Source organism: Caretta caretta, chromosome 1, assembly GCF_965140235.1.
Source record: "Caretta caretta isolate rCarCar2 chromosome 1, rCarCar1.hap1, whole genome shotgun sequence".
Taxonomy (NCBI): Eukaryota; Metazoa; Chordata; order Testudines; family Cheloniidae; genus Caretta; species Caretta caretta.
Window position 1 is genome coordinate 187986084 of NC_134206.1, and position 16990 is coordinate 188003073.

The following is a 16990-nucleotide window of genomic DNA, read 5'->3' on the forward strand; positions in this document are numbered from 1 at the left end:
GGGGGGAGGCTCTGGGCACCAACCACTCTACCCCAGTGGACAGCCCAAGCAACAGAAGGCTGTCATTCAACAAGTTTTGAAGTGGCCTTTTCCTTCCTTCCTACCCTGCTCCCACACCCCACCCAGGCTACCTTGTGAGTTATCTCCCTATTTGTTATAATCAATAAATAAAGAATATATGGTTTTTAAACTACAGTAACTTTATTTCCTTTGCAAGCAAGTTGTGATCGAAGGGGGGAAGGCGGGTGGCTTACAGAGGATTAGAGTCAACCAAGGTGGGCGGCGGGGGTGTTCATCTAGGAGAAACAAACAGAAGTGTTCACACGATACCCTGGCCAATCATGAAACTGGTTTTCAAAACTTCTCTGATGCGCAGCGCTTCCTGCTGTGCTCTTCTAATCGCCCTGGTGTCTGGCTACGCGTATTCAGCGGCCAGACGATTTGCCTCAGCCTCCCACCCCGCCATAAACGTCTCCCCCTTACTCTCACAGAGATTGTGGAGCACACAGCAAGCAGCAATAACAATGGGAATATTGGTTTTGCTGAGGTCTGAGCGAGTCAGTAAACTGCGCCAGCGACCCTTTAAAAGGTCAAATGCACACTCTACCACCATTCTCCACTTGCTCAGCCTATAGTTGAACTGCTCCGTACTACTGTCCAGGATGCCTGTGTACGGCTTCATGAGCTAGGGCAGTAAGGGGTAGGCTGGGTCCCCAAGGATAACTATAGGTATGCATCTGATGAAGTGAGCTGTAGCTCACGAAAGCTCATGCTCAAATAAATTGGTTAGTCTCTAAGGTGCCACAAGTACTCCTTTTCTTTTTGCGAATACAGACTAACACGGCTGTTCCTCTGAAACCTGTCATATAGGCATTTCAACATCCTTAACAGTTATTTTCTGGTCTGGGAAGTAAATCCTTTCCTGCAGCCATTGAAACAGACCAGAGTTCCTGAAGACGTGAGCATCATGAACCTTTCCTGGCCATCCCACATTGATGTTGGTGAAATGTCCCTTGTGATCCACCAACGCTTGCAGCACCATTGAATAGTACCTTTTGCGGTTTATGTACTGGCTGCCCTGGTGGTCTGGTCCCAAAACAGGGATATGCGTTCTGTCTATAGCCCCACCACAGTAAGGGAATCCCATTGCAGCAAAGCCATCTAGTATGACCTGCACATTTCCCAGAGTCACTACCTTTGATAGCAGCAGCTCAATGATTGCGTTGGCTACTTGCATCACAGCAACCCCCACAGTAGATTTGCCCACTCCAAATTGATTACCGACTGACCGGCAGCTGTCTGGCATTGCAAGCTTCCACAGGGCAATTGTCACTCACTTCTCAACTTTGAGGGCTGCTCTCATCTTGGTATTCTTGCGCTTCAGGGCAGGGGAAAGCAAGTCACAAGTTCCATGAAAGTGCCCTTACGCATGCAAAAGTTTCGAAGCCACTGGGAATCATCCCAAACCTGCAACAGTATGCGGTCCCACCAGTCTGTGCTTGTTTCCCAGGCCCAGAATCAGCATTCCACGGCATGAGCCTGTCCCAGTAACACCATGATCTCCAAATTGCCAGGGACCGCAGTTTTAGAGAAATCTGTGTCCATGTCCTCATCACTCTCGTCACCATGTTGCAGTCGCCTCCTCACCTGGTTTTTCAGGTTCTGGTTCTACATAAATTGCACGATAATGCGTGATGTGTTTACAATGGTCATAACTGCTGTGGTGAGCTGAACAGGCTCCATGCTTGCCCTGCTTTGGCGTCTGCCGTTGCTTTCACGGAGGGAGGGTTGACTGACGACATTTATGCATAACCACCCACAACAAATTTTTGGCCCCATCAGGCATTGGGAGTTCAGCCCAGAATTCCAGTGGGCAGCGGGGACTGCGGGAACTGTGGGATAGCTACCCACAGTGCACCACTCGGAATGTCGACGCTTGCCACGGTACTGTGGACACACACCGCTGAATTAATGTGCTTAGCGTGGACGCATGCACTCGGCTTTATACAATCTGTTCCCAAAAATTGACTTTTGTAAAATCGGAGTAATTTCGTAGTGTAGACAAGGCCTGAGAGTCCCAATGCCCATTTTCTTGTTCTAATCATTCAGTAGGCCACACTTTGTTGTGCAGCCTTAGCTCAAGGCACACACCTGGTGTATAGCAGCACAGGGCCCTTGACTTTGGGAGACACCGTTTGCCAGCATGCCAGATCCAGGAAATCCCCATTCACATAATTGCACGCCTCAAACCTGCCACCCGTTTAAAAGATACAGGGGCCAGACCAGCCTCCTCAGTGCTTAAATCCTCTCTGCTTCTCTTTCAAGCGGATTAAACCCTTTTGATCCTTGCCAACTCAAGAATGACAAAGAACCTGATACCTTCTTGCTTCATTGTTAAAGAGTAGGGTATATCAAAATAAATAAAACAGGTTTATAAATGGAGACTTAAGATCAAGTATACGCTGAATCCTTGGCCAAAGATAAGCCATTTTTTATATTGTACAGTAGAACCTCAGAGTTATGAACTGACCAGTCAACCAGACCCCTCATTTGGAATCAGATGTATGCAATCAGACAGCAGCAGAGACCCCGCCCCCCCAAAAAAGGGAAAGCAGCATTTCTCTTCTGCACAGTAAAATTTCAAAGCTGTATTAAGCTCAATGTTCAATTGTAAACTTTTGAAAGAACAACCATAACGTTTTGTTCAGCGTTACGAACATTTCAGAGTTATGAACAACCTCCATAAGTCTGAGATTCTACTGTACTCCTTATATTTGTAATAAGGAAATAAAGAATAAGGAAAGTTCTGCTATTAGTCCTACAAGTCACTTCAACGGGACTATTTTAGATTGAAAGTGCTTCAGGGCAGAAGCCATCTTCTGTTCTATGGTTGTATGGTGCCTAGCACAATGAGCCCCAACCAACGCCTTTAAGGTGCTACCAAAATAAAAATGATAATATTTGTGAGTGAGGGTTTACAGAATTGGGCCTCAAGACTGACAAGCAGGAGATGAGCTGGGACAATGTGAATGACAGGCAAGGAGTGACCGTAACTTACCCTGACAAGACAATAGGAAAGTTGCTCATGGAGAGCCTGCTCCTACTCACCCCTCCTCCACTCCCCCTCAAGCCCCACCCTCCCCCACAGCAGACCGCAAAACCCAGCGTAGCCAAGGGAAAAAGAGGGGGGCCAGGAAATGAACCTGCCACAGAGCTGCTCAGACCACCAGACAAGAGGTCTCCCCAGAGGTCACACAAGTAGACCAGAACAACCTTATGGGAGAAGCATCTATTGTGTATAGTAACATACTTCTACAGCATCTGTGGTATATTGTGAACACGGAAATATATATTTAGATATTTTGAAGTTAAAAAAGGAATTAAACCCTGCACAGGCCTCTTAAATGGCTTCTCATTTTGTAACTCAGGCTCTGCGCTATCGTTATCTTTTGATAAATGGGCTTTTTTGGCTTTGATAATTCACACACCAGTAACTCATTTAACCACAGACGCTGCAGGCTTATGCTTACCTATATTTATTTTAAATGGCTTAAAAGGATGGGGATATTTTTGCTTTAAGGCGTAATCACTCATCAGTGGCTCACTGTGGACAAGACGACAATGAAAGTGTCTGTGTCCATTCACTGTCATACATTAACATACTAAGATACAAACACAATGACACACATTTTGGACAGTATTTTCTCTCTCTCTCTCTCTCTCTCACACACACACACACACACACACACACACACACACACGTTTTAAAATCTGTGAAAATTCTTTTTAACAGAATAAAGACTTTTAATTTAATAATCCCCCTATATGATTCTTACCCTAAAAAAAAAATCACACAGAGCTCCTTCAATATTAATGATTATTTGCAGTAGTGCCCATTGGTGCTGGGTACGTCACTGTCCAGTGAGCATTACATGTTCCCTCGGCCAATCCATAGAGGTTTAGGAGTCTGCTGCTGCTCCCAGCAAGATGAGTCTAACAATAGACAACTAATGTTTTTCAAGCAGGAGGTCCTACCTTCAAGCACTAGTGATGGTCCAAATGGGGTGAGGTAACACAAGGTGTTTTCTGAACAGAGAACACCACAACACAATCCCTGCCCTAAGGAACTTAAATTAAAGATAGACAATGAGAGGGGAGGGAGAGAAGGTACTGTTATCTTAATATTTTAAACAAGTAAGCAATTTCCAGATTACTCCTGAAACTTGTCACAGATAGTCAGCAAGTTCACCTTAGGCATCACACACAATTAAGTCTCTAGGAGGAACTTAAATGCAAAGATGGTCAGGGCTTTGTGGATGAGCTCAGGACGGGCAGATGTTCCACACCTACGAAGGCAGCAAGGCTGGGTCTTGGGAGGTTCCGAGCTCTAATTCTGCCTCTACCCCACTCACTGTGTGGCTTTGGGTAAGTAACTGCAACTTTATGTCTCAGCTGCTCTACCAGTATAACAGGGATAATATTTAATAATAATATTTATATTTACCCACTGGGGCGTTGCAAGGATTAGCTAAGATCTATACGGTGCTTTGATCATCTATGTAATTGCTCAGTGGCAGCCTAAGGACAATGCACAAGAAGCAGTCACTCGGGTTGATGAGGCTGGCACGGTAGGCAGAGCAGAGGGATGTGAGGAGACATGGAATGACACAGGGTGGATAAGCAGGAGGGACAGAGTCCTGCAGGACTTTGTAACACAAACTTTGAACTTTACACAGTGGAACACACCTAATGTTTAAGATTGCTAGCCAGACTTCCTCCCAGCCTAGCCTAACTCCCTGAGAAATTTCCTTCCAGCCCCCTCACACAGATAGACTCTCCTCCCAAGTGAAGTAGCCTACCCCTCCACAGCAAGTGGTCAGATTGGAAGCAGCCACTCTTTTGCTCTGCTGCAGACTTACTACCACTTCCAAATCCCCTCTGACTCTGGAGTCCAAATACAACTGAGGCAGCCTTAATCCCCCTCCGCATTTATACCTACGGCCCTACCAAATTCACGACCATGAAGAACACATCACAAGCCGTGAAATCTGGTCTCCCCCTGTGCAAATCTGGTCTTTTGTGTGCTTTTACCCTATACTATACAGATTTCACAGGGGAGACCAACATTTCTCAAATTGGGAGTTCTGACCCAAAAGGGAGTTGCAGGGGAGCTGCAAGGTTATTTTAGTGGGGTTGCGGTGTTGCCACCCTTACGTCTGTGCTGCCTCCAGAGCTGGGTGGCTGGAGAGCAGCAGCGGTTGGCCTGGCACCCACCTCTGAAGGCAGCGCCCTGCTGGCAGCAGCGCTGAAGTAAGTGTGGCAATACCATACCAGGCCGCCCTTACTACTTGCGCCGCTGCCTTCAGAGCTGGGCGACCGGAGAGTGGTGGCTGCTGACCGGCGGCCCAGCTCTGACGGCAGCAGCGCCAAAGTAAGGTGGCAATATCATACCATGTCGTCCTTACTATGCGCTGGTGCTGGCTCTGCCTTCAGACTGGGCTCCTGGCCAGCAGCCACCGCTCTGCAGCTGCCCAGCTCTGAAGGCAGCGCCATCACCAGCAGCAGCGCAGGAGTAAGGGCAGTGGTATCTTCCTTTGGGGGAGGGATAGCTCAGTGGTTTGAGTGTTGGCCTGCTAAACCCAGGGTTGTGAGTTCAATCCTTGAGGGGGCCATTTAGGGATCGGGACAAAAATTGGGGATTGGTCCTGCTTTGAGCAGGGGGTTGGACTAGATGACCTCATGAGGTTCCTTCCAACCCTGATATTCTATGATAACCCTCCCCCCGCTCAACTTCTTTTTGGGTCAGAACTGCTACAATTACAACACTGTGAAATTTCAGATTTAAATAGCTGAAATCATGAAATTTATTATTTTTAAAATCCTATGACTGTGAAATTGATCAGAATGGACCACGAACTTGGTAGGACCCCGTTTATACCCCACAGAGCAGGAACGTCATAGACTATTCCCAGTTCCCATGAGGGTAACCCACTGCACCTTTTTCTTAAAAAGAAAAAAAGAAAAGAAAACGAAAAAAACCCAAAACACCACCACACTACTTAGTGAGAACTGAGTGAAATAGAACTAAAGGAGAGGAAGCCTGTGGGCCTGAGAGAGAGGGGCCATGCTGAAGTCAACGCAGAGCTCAGCTCTGAGCACAGCCCGAGTGCTCGGTGTGGTTACAGAGAGCAGTTTCAACCCCTCCTCTCAGAGCTGACAGCTGTGTCTCTTGAGTGCGAGGTTTCCTGTGCTATGTTGCAATCCCAGAGGCTTATCTCCCAGTCATCTATCTATCCGATGTACACATACACGCAGCACACACACACCCCCGCACCTCCCCCCCCGACGTAGAGCCAGAGACTAGCAGCCTCACAACACTGAAAGTTTTCACGAATGCTGGTCTCCAGTGTCTCCTAGGAACTGGTGAGCGCTAACAGAATTGAGCCCATTATTCTAAGGTTGTGCTTTGAGATAAGAGGTGCTATTTAGACATTTCATAACTTACATACATCCTCCTAACGGCAGAAGGGAATTGGCCGGGACACCAAGGCAAACCCCTTGTGCAGAATGCGCCATGGGATCTGGCACGTTCATCCAGGATGGTGGATTTTATGGGCTTCTCTCCAAGCGCCAAGAAACTCGGTTACCTGCCTCAGAACAACAAAAAGCTGACATGATGTTGCCAGGCTTCAATCCTTTGGTTTGAGGGATTCTAGCTGCTTCAGTCCTGAAAAGTGGGCGACCACACCATCCCTCTCACAATCCAGCAATCAGGAGCCAACTGTTGCTCATCCAGGCCTCAACTCAGCAAAGCACATGCTTAACTTTAAGTATGTATGTGAGTAGTAGTCACATTGGGACACAGGCATAAGTGATTTGCTGAATCACAGGATTAATTAAATTAAGATGTTCAGATACTGCAGTGATGAGCACAGTAAAAGAACATTTATACAAAAGAAATTCTGGAAAAATTCTGTTGGCAGCAGGAAGAGCTTTATATTCCATTTTAAAGGCACCATCTAAATAGACAATTAAATGGAGGGATAGGGATTCTATAGCCTCCTAGCACTACCCTCTGACCCAGTCTGGGTACTGCAGCCTCTCTACTCTGTAACTTGGATAAAGGATAGGTTTCAGAGGAGCAGCCATGTTAGTCTGTATTCGCAAAAAGAAAAGGAGGACTTGTGGCACCTTAGAGACTAACCAATTTATCTGAGCATAAGCTTTCGTGAGCTACAGCCCGCTTCATCAGAATGCATCCGATGAAGTGAGCTGTAGCTCACGAAAGCTTATGCTCAAATAAATGTTAGTCTCTAAGGTGCCACAAGTCCTCCTTTTCTTTTTGGATAAAGGAGTCATTGTTTCTAGACCACCACCGCTCTGCAGTTTCATAGCAACTTCTATCCAAGGAACTCAAGCTGCTTTACACACATTAAGGAATTAAGGCCTGCAGCACTTTTATACTGTAAGGCTAGTATTAGGCCAATTTTACAAATAAGGAAGTCGAAGCACAGAAATTAAGTCCAACATTTTCGAAAATAGTCACTATTTTGAGTTCCCATCTTCAGACACGTTGGGATCCACTTTCACAAACACCAATTTGAGTCAACAGGAACTGCAGCCGTTCAGCACTTCAGACGTTATAAGACTGACTCTTCAGCAGTTGAGCATCAAATATTATTTATAGTACACTAACGCCTCTAGGAGTCCTATTCATGGACTAGGACTCCATTGTGCTAGGTGCTGTACAAACACACAATAAAAAGAATCCCTGTCCCAGAGAGCTTACAATCTGAGGCACCCAAAATAGTGACCAACTCTGAAATTTCAGCTGTATAGGACTTGCCAATGATCACTCAGCAAGGCACTGGAAGAGCTGGGAACAGAATCCAGATCTCTGGCCATATACTCCATTCGCTAGCCCATGCTTCCTTTCCTTTGGGAAAAGACAGGAACAACCCCTATGTCTATTGCTGACCTTAAGTGCTGAGCTGCTTTTGTGAAGGAAAAAGCAGTTCAGGCATCAGCTATTGGCATAGTTTATTTGCTCACTTAATATCACAGGCCCCAAAAACATGGGGCTGAAGTGTACATTGTGGAGAAAAGCAGGACTGAACAAACATGGGGACCAAATACCCCTCTCACCACAGGACGCCAGGGTGGGGGGTGGGGCGCAAAATCTTCTAGGCCAGAATTTACGCACCTTGGTGAAGCAGTGTGAAGGAAATGAGCCAAGAAGGGAATGAACACAGGGACTTGCTACCTCTCACCTCTCCAGTTAGCAAGTGCAGAATTGTTTATGGGTCTAGTAAATAATGCTAGGAAGTTGGAAATGAGTAATCACAAAAGTAAACAGCTCCTATGCAGAGCTGGAAATAAGAGTTCAGGAGGCTCCCCCCTGTGTATGTGCAAGGTCTACAATGTGCAGATGTGAGCAATCACATCATTCACCGCAGCTGGAGAGTTGCAGAGTGTGTTTCCAGACAGAGATTTTCTAGCCTTTTCAAGCCAGACACTTTCAAAACCAGCAAGTGAATGAGTCCAAAAGCCACTGATGATGGAGCAGAAGATCTCCCCTTCCCAGGTGGTATTTTAGAGCTCAGGAGGAACTCTGTATTCGCTACCAGCTCATCACCATCCATGCACGTAACCCACAGTGACCAGTGCAGTGCCGTGCACAGTGCAGCCGGCACTCCATGGAGTTCTACAACATGGCCCGTTGTTGCTCTCATCCTTCAAATGGAGGGGCAGCCCAGACAGACAGACTGCAGGGCCCATGTTCTTTCTGAGCCTGATAGGCTGCTTAGATAAAGACAAACCATTGCATGCTGGTAGTCTCCACATGCTACACTTCCATATGGAAGATGAAGGACAGTACAGACAGCTCCATTTCTTGCCATTTTGTGCAGCCCTCAGGCTCCTAGCAAGTCCTTGGAGCTCCACTGTTTAGGCACACTTAAGGCAGACACTTATGGGAAGGTTTCATGAGGAAAGCAATGGGTTCAAGAACAGGAGAAAAGAGCACTGTCTTTCCTCCATGGGTATGGCCACAGCTTAGAAGGTGTTATTACAAACATAGAGATCTGAGCCCTACCTACCACAGCACAGAATAAAAACCACTGATAAAAAGGTCCAGTGTATGGTGACAGAAGCAAGTCAAGAGAGTTTCCTCCCAGCTGTCTGAGCTATTTCAAGGGAACTCAGCACACTCAAAAGCATGAGAAATCACCTGCCTTCCCAATCTGAAGGGCTGTGGGGGAGACAAGGGGGAGGAGAAAAGAGAGAAAAGAGATGAACTTTCAACATACCCATAAAACACGGTTACCATCCTCATCTCTGAATGTCTCCTGATCCTCCGTCAGAAGCAGACGGGAGGGAGATTCTTGCTCATCTCTTGAAGGGGACTCCTACCTTCATCAAAACAGTCAGTCATTCTCAGAAAAAGCAGCTGCTTGCAAAACTGAGAAATGAAAGAACTCTGCACAGAGGGCTTTCCTGAAACAAACCTGATTAAGGCTCCTAGTGACAGCAAATTGAGCAATAATGCCATCAGAACCCTCCTATCCAGCGGCTTCAGGACACGGACATCAGCTACATAGCCCCTTTCAGCTCTTAGAGGTGTATTAGACTAGACAGGTGTTGTTTTTCTAGAGTGAGCACAGAACCATATTCAGAGATGGAAGAGACCTTAGAGGTCAAATCTAGTTAATGCAGGACTGTTCCCTACAGTACATTTTCTACTGCTTTGTCCAATCTATTTTAAGGGCCCCCAATTGACAGTTTCTACCACTTCCCTTGGGAAATTATTTTACAGACTAATAGAGTTTACAGTCAGGAGCCCAAATAAAACGGATTGCATAGACTGCAAAGTAGAGATTGTTTGAAGCTTTCAAGTCCCCTTGTGGAAACCAAAATCGTATTCTGTAGGAATGCCTAAAGTACTACAGCTTACAGTAGATATACTGTAGCAACGAGGACCATCACTATTGTATTATATTTTTAAAGATTGCTTCTAGTTTGGTTACTTCTCCATTTATTGATTGGTGGGTGGTAGCTTTTTGTCCCTCCTTTGGCCCCCTCCCTCACCCAAATTCAGCTCTCCCTACCAGACAACCAAACGTCTAATGTAGCAGCCTCTCTTTTGGAGTTTGTGTGTTTAAAAACCACACCAGTACAGAGCAGTACAACACATGAGAGGGTGAGGTAAGGATGACAAGGACAATTGCAAATATATTTTTGCACATGTATCCACCATTCAAGAAGGCAAAAGTATAAGGCTCTTAAATAAATGACCAAGCTAGATCATGAAAAAAACCCAAAAAACCCCCCAAAACAAAACAAAAAACCCCCCCCCACACACGACAATATGTAACTAGACAGCCGCTGCCCCCATCCCCTCAAAAAAGCCTCAGCTCAGGGAAATTTTTAGTAGCTACAGATTCTTCCAGCTGCTAGTCTAGAAGGACATTTCACACGCCACTGGAAAGAGAATTTCCCCTACATTTGCAATCAAGTCTTGACAATGAGATCATATGTCATATCAAGAAATAAGCAATATTATTGCAATGATATGCAGCTAAATATGGTACTATATTTGCAGAATTGCTAGAATTGTGTTTGTCATTTTTAGAAGCTAAGATTCAATTTGTAGAACTCATCTTGACAATCAATTGGATGATTTAAAAAAAGAGCTGAATCTGTGTATTTTGGGTAAGGGGGAAAACTTGATAACAGCCAACAAACTTTTAAAGGGTGTAAACAAAGAAGGAAGAGAAAATATTTAATGTAGAACTGGGAATAATCAGAGGACATTAAGAAAATCAGACTAAATTTTCCCCTATCAGAAATAGTATCCTGGGACAATGAGAAAGACAAAATATGAGGAGTTGGGGAAAGGATGACACAAGAGTGATCAAGTGTAAATATATTATTGTGCACATATCCAGCCACATTAAAGAAGGCAAACGCATCAGGCTTTTTCACTGTGAATCATCACCCAAGAGAGATGGGCGTCCCACCAACATGGAATGTCAAAGTTAGACTGAACAAAACAATGTATTAGAAAGATATTAAGTATTAAGCACCAAGCAGCTGGGGCAGGGACTATGCTTGGTAGAGCACCCAGCTTCCTGCTAGTGCTTAACACAAATGAAGAACTGCTAATAGTATAGAGAACAGTCTTGGGCTGGATAACCTAACTGGTATCTTCTCTCCCCAACCCTGCAAATCTCCATCTTGTAAAATTCAACTTACTGATACTCCATATACCTATTCCTTGGATGGGGAGTTCCATCAGCTGGATGATTTTATAATAATGTTACCTGTGCTCAAATAGTCAAAACTGAGCCGTATATTTGGACTGCTAACAAGAAGCCCATTAAAACACAATCTCAGCCACAGAGTCCAAATGTCTCTTTCCTGCCTAGAAGTGATCTCAATGGCAGAACTGAGGGACAATTGGCCAGGGTATCCAAGTGGGCTTTGGGGGATGGAAAAAGAGCCTTGCTCTCACGCCGGTCGTCGACCTCTGCTCAGGCAGACACTGGCTTCCAGAGCTCACTGGCTTTGTGCAAGAAACACCACTCTTCTCCCCTGAGCTCAGTGCCAACTCTGGAATTCCAATTCAGCACTCCAAAATCATGCAAACTGGGACTCAGGGACAGGAGGAGAAACTACAGCAGCAAGTGTTTTATAGACATGCTTTTGGGGCACTCCAGTCACCAGCGTGGAAGTGGCACACGAGCAAAAGCTACAACGTATGAACAACTTGTTGCGATGCAGTCAACGGGGATCAAAGCTGCCGCAGCTGCAGGTGCTGCTGCTGGTGAGTACTTGAAAGAACTGGTCGGGCTGCACGCAAAACACACCCCATCCTGCTGGCATGAAGCCCGTTCTTCTTCTGAAATCAACTGCTTTCTACACCACTTGGGAGTGCCAAGTCAAGCCCATGCCAGAGAGCAAAGGCACATACAGACCCTTCATTTACCTCATAGTAGGGGGCACAGCCACTTGACATTCAAAGCCATCCAAATTTGGATTAAAGTATAAAGGCACTTGTAAGGTGTCCATCGTTCAAGGTTCTCAATAGATTTTACAAACATTAATGAAGGCTCACGACCCCTATGGTATAGCGAAGTACCGTTACACATGAGTCAGTAAATGAAGGTACCAAAGAGTTAAGAGACTTGTGCAAGGTCACACAGGAAGTCAGTGACAGAGCTGGGACTAGACAGCCTTAACTCCAAGCAGGGCCGGCTCTATGTTTTTTGCTGCCCCAAGCTGCAAACAAAACAAAACAAAAACAAAAAAAAAACAACCTGTCGAATACACCGCCGCTGGAGAGAACAGGAACATTGGTGGGAGCTGCCATCGAATTGCCACCCCGGGAAACCATGGAGAGGTGCTGCCGCCGAATTTGCCGCTAGGGCTGCTGCCGAAGTGCCACCCCAAGAACAGCCGCAGTGCCGCCCCTTCAGCAGCACCACCCCACGCTCCAGCTTGCTTAGCTGGTGCCTAGAGCCGGCCCTGACTCCAAGCCCCCTGTTCCAACCACTAGATGAAACTGCCATCTACTAGGGAGGGAGAAGTGATAATCAAGAGAAATGACTGAATTCGTTCAAATGCCCCGAAATTGAGGGTGCTACCCAGAAAGCAGGTTCTTCTGCTCACTGCCCTGAATCTGAATACCTGCAACAGTAGCATTTACCTAACTCAGACACATTCCCACTTAGTTAGTAATTAGATTTTAACCATCATCATTGTTGACGGCATGTGGAGAGAGATCCTATGGATTTCTGCTGGGGAGTTCAGTGGGTTTATTTTGCATTGTGTGTCATAATGCACTGCAGGCATTGATTTGAAAGAGCTGTGACTCAAGGTGATTTTATATCTGTTTAAGTATAGATATATACTTGCAAGCTGGCTTCTTTGTACGTTTACAGTCAAGGGTGTAGATGCATGAGCAACGGCACAGATGAAGCATGGTGCCAGGCAGGGAGAGAATGATAAACATCCTGATGAGGAGGGAGCAGGCAGAAAGAAGTTTACACCAGTCATAAGGTCTGAGGCTCTGTATCTATGACTCAGGCAGGCAGAAGGTTAAAAGCAGGATTTCCCATTACATTCAGTCCCCTGCTGCTGACCCATTTAATGAACAGCCATTTGTGTCACTTCCCCTGCCGCTGTTCCCGTCTCATGTGGTGAAAGAGAAACATGGCCAGAATAAAATGCAGCTACAGTAAATGCAGAGTAAAGAGACAGGTTGAGTTTGAACGTTGGGGTGGGGTTTTCTTCATTATTATTATTATTATTATTGTTGTTACCGCCTTCAGATATTCTCCCCTCAACATTCTCCCAGCATCTCATCCTCTTTACCGGAATGTAACTTTGAACATTTAGGCATTTCATAAGCCTTGTATCAAAGGAGCCTGTGAAATAACTAAAAATATATATATAAACTAACATCAACCAACCAACCGTGCTTTAGAGGTACTAAGAGCCTTTCCTCTGCGTACCTCAGGCTGTCTGGCAAATACTAACTAGTTAAGCCTCACAAATGTCCTTTGAGAAGACAGTGATCACTTCACCCACAAATAATCAAATTATCTTTTCCTCTGGGGCAGATAGCCATCGATATTTTGCAGTGCACAGTGTAACAGTTTGTTATAGACTTCAATTTAAAATCAAAATGAAATATTGCTACATAAACGGAGCATTGCACCCAATTTTGGAGGGCACTAACTCAGATTGGTGTGTCATTTTATTTGTATCATAATACTTTACATTTACCAAATTTTTGTGATGTACTTACTTGTACGGTATATAAACAAGGAATGTTGTATGTGTGAATGTATAGATTTGGGACTTTAAATTATTGAGAGCTGGCAAATTTGCTACAAAATAATGAATTCTAGTAACATGAAAAGACCGGTGGGCAGAAATACCCACATCTCAGTTCTGCCACTGACTTCTGCGGTATTGGGTAAGGTGCTTCACCCCTCTGTGCCTTCATTTCTTCATCCATAAACTGGGAACAACAATATTTAGTCACCTAACTCAACTGGGCATTGAAGTGCTCTCAAAATACCAAGTGCTAAGCATTTTTATAAGCTTAGATACTTCAGTGCTGGGTAGAGCTGGTCAGAAATATTTTAACTAGACTTTTGTTGGAAAAATGCCGATATGTCAAGACCTAAAATGTTTGCGGGAAGTGGGTTGATTTCAAATTTCTCATTGAGATAAAAAGGTTTTAAATTGAATTGTCTGATTTCAAAATGACTTGTTTCAAAATTGAAGTTAATTTATAGTAAATATGTTTTAAAAAGTTGAAATTGAAATGAAACATTTAAACGGACCTAAATACATTCTTTCTTACAGATTTTTGGTTTGCAAATTTTCTGAGTGAATTTTTCTTCCCAGTTGTTGATGGGAAAATTTTTGAAATCTCAAAAGTTCTCCTGGAATGAAAAATCTATCTCCTGCCCAGCTCTAATGCTCTTGCTGTAGAAAAAGTTAGCTATTGTTCTATCTCTATCTCATGGAAAAGGCAATTCTCTTTAGATTTATCAGAAGGGCCCAGATCTGTCCTTGATGTCAGACAGTGTTGGTGATAGACTTTCAGGTAAACAAGCACATCAATATGTGTACGTTAAAAATTAATATTAGTTTGCATGAATTATCAACCAAATGTTGGTATTCATTGCATGTATCAATTTTTATTACTAATAAAATTAACTTATCAACACTAATGGATAGTAGTAATTGTTAGACAAAAAATTTAAGTGTTTTACTTACAGTTTTTATTCATGCGTGTCACTTGTTTTGTTATTTCATTTCTATTAACAATATGTATTAATTTATTCAGCACATTTTTTAAAAATGCAGTTGATACAATCAAACAATTAATGCTGAAAGTGTGCAACTATCCCTAAACAAAATTACCTAGATTAATATGTAATGAAACTTTACAGTACTTCATAATCTGCACTGAACAAAGCACGACCTCTTCTATCTTTGAAGTCAATTATAAAAAGTTACATTTTTTTTTTGGTTCAGTTTTTAGGTTAAAAAAAAATCACAATGTAGCATGTTTTCTGAAAGAACATTTGCTTCTGTACTTTTAAAGACTTTTGGTTCTATTTGGTCCTAACAGCCAAGCAAATTGTGTAGTATTTAAAAAGCTGCTGTTGTGGATCCACTTAAATAGAGCCTTCCCAAAAAACACTCACTTGTTCAGTTCTGGAGTCAATTGTCTGACTTTGTCACTAGTACAATATTCAAAACGGTTGCTGACAAAAGCCACTTTAATTGCACACAGCAATACTCAGCATCACATCACCTGAAAATATTGGGTGCAATCCTACAGCCTCTCCATGCATGAAATTCCGATACTCTCACTGGAGTCAACTATCACAGTTCAGGGAACTGTATCCATATCTCTCCCTTGTGGTTCAGCTGAGGCCCACTCTAGACTCCAGGCACCTTGGCTGTCACCGCTCTTGGGCAGAGTCATGTATCTCCCCCTGCTGACTGGGATTTTTCCTGTCTGCACACTTCCTTGCCTACACCAAGTTCCCAAGCAAGTCAGACTGCCATAACAGGCCTGCTTTGCTTTCTCCAAGAATCAATCAATCTATCTATAAATAGCATAATTCCCGATGGAAGTTACCACACAGCCCTTTCTGAGCAAGCACATTTTTTTTAAAAAAAGGTGAAAGTGTTACAGAGAAAACACATTAAAACAATAAAAGGAACCTATGAACATGCTAATAACCTTACCAGAGATCACCCCAATTCCGTGGACTCCAACAGGTGATTGGTCATTCAAACCCCACCATGGGGTTCTCTGTGGTTACAAAGTTCACAATACTGTTAGCTCACAACAAACAGACCCAAGAATCTGAAACTCACTCCTTTATACAGTTTGGGCCTTTGATTTTGGGACCCTGAGAACAGATACTCAGCAGACAATAGCCCTCTCATCAAGTTGTAGCTTCAAAGGGCTGGATTTTTGCAAAACCTGGGGGGTTTAACAGACTGAATTACAAGAGTATGAAAGCAGAACACAGTAAAATATGCAAAAAGCACTGTAAACCCACAATTATCTTATTGATGGAGCTCTATATATAGATGGTACTTTATAGATCACTTAGAAATATAGTATCCTTTTCCCAGAAGATCTCTCTGACCAGGTCAGACAAACGCAGTGAGGGATGACAGTTTATGCATGGGAAGGGGATTGTTGTTCTATAGAACAACAATCTAATCTGTGGAGTATTGCATTCAAAATGTATTTGTTTTTCTTTTGGACCTTTCTGGGAAACGATATCTTATCTGAAAAACACTGCAGAGAGAAATTCCAGAAGCCCAGTCCTGCTTTGGTTGCATATACGTATATGCATTCACCTCCTCCATAATTGCAGGAGAAACATCAGAGATACTCCACCATAGTCAGACTCTTCATATTGCAAAGACTGCTCTATGGATCAATCCCCCGTCTCGAGAGACTGCTTTAAAAGTACCTCAATGAGCTTGATCCTATATTACTAATGCTGGCAAAACTCCATCAATCTAATGGCATTTTCGCCTGCATAATCAGTACGTGTTTACGCCCAAGATAGATTCCAGAACAATTTTGTTCAACCTTTAATTTCTTAGATGACCATTTATTGCATGGCCCTGAAGTGATCACTTAAAATAAATTACATTCATTATGTATCTTTTTTCAGTTTAATTCTGTGACTGTAGAATCCTTGTTTGTACCACTATTAACCTGGAAAACAGATGAGTGGGGTTGGGGGGGGAACCATTTTTTTTTATGGACTTTAACATTGGGTCCAAGTTGATAAGGTACTAAGATGAGACTTACTGTAGAATTTCTGTTGCTCCATACCTTTGTCTTTTGGGGTTATTTCTGTGGCCATATTTTATATTTTACTCTAGAAATAACTTACAGTCAGCAACATGTAACCAGAGTTTGTACAATACAGAT

At 43.8% G+C, this 16990-nt stretch overlaps 1 protein-coding gene across 4 annotated transcripts in view; it reads right to left on the minus strand.

Moving 5' to 3' along the window:
• The window catches only part of CD247 (CD247 molecule), an 87309-nt gene that overhangs the window by 25171 nt on the left and 45148 nt on the right, over positions 1–16990 (minus strand). Inside the window, exon 1 of one of the 4 annotated variants that reach the window (XM_075118036.1) lies at positions 9309–9332. The exons of the other annotated variants lie outside the window; for them this stretch is intronic. Within the exon in view, the coding sequence (XP_074974137.1) occupies positions 9309–9312 (4 nt within the window). The 5' untranslated portion in view covers positions 9313–9332. Of the gene's footprint in view, positions 1–9308; positions 9333–16990 lie in introns of those variants that run through there. 4 annotated transcript variants of the gene reach the window in all.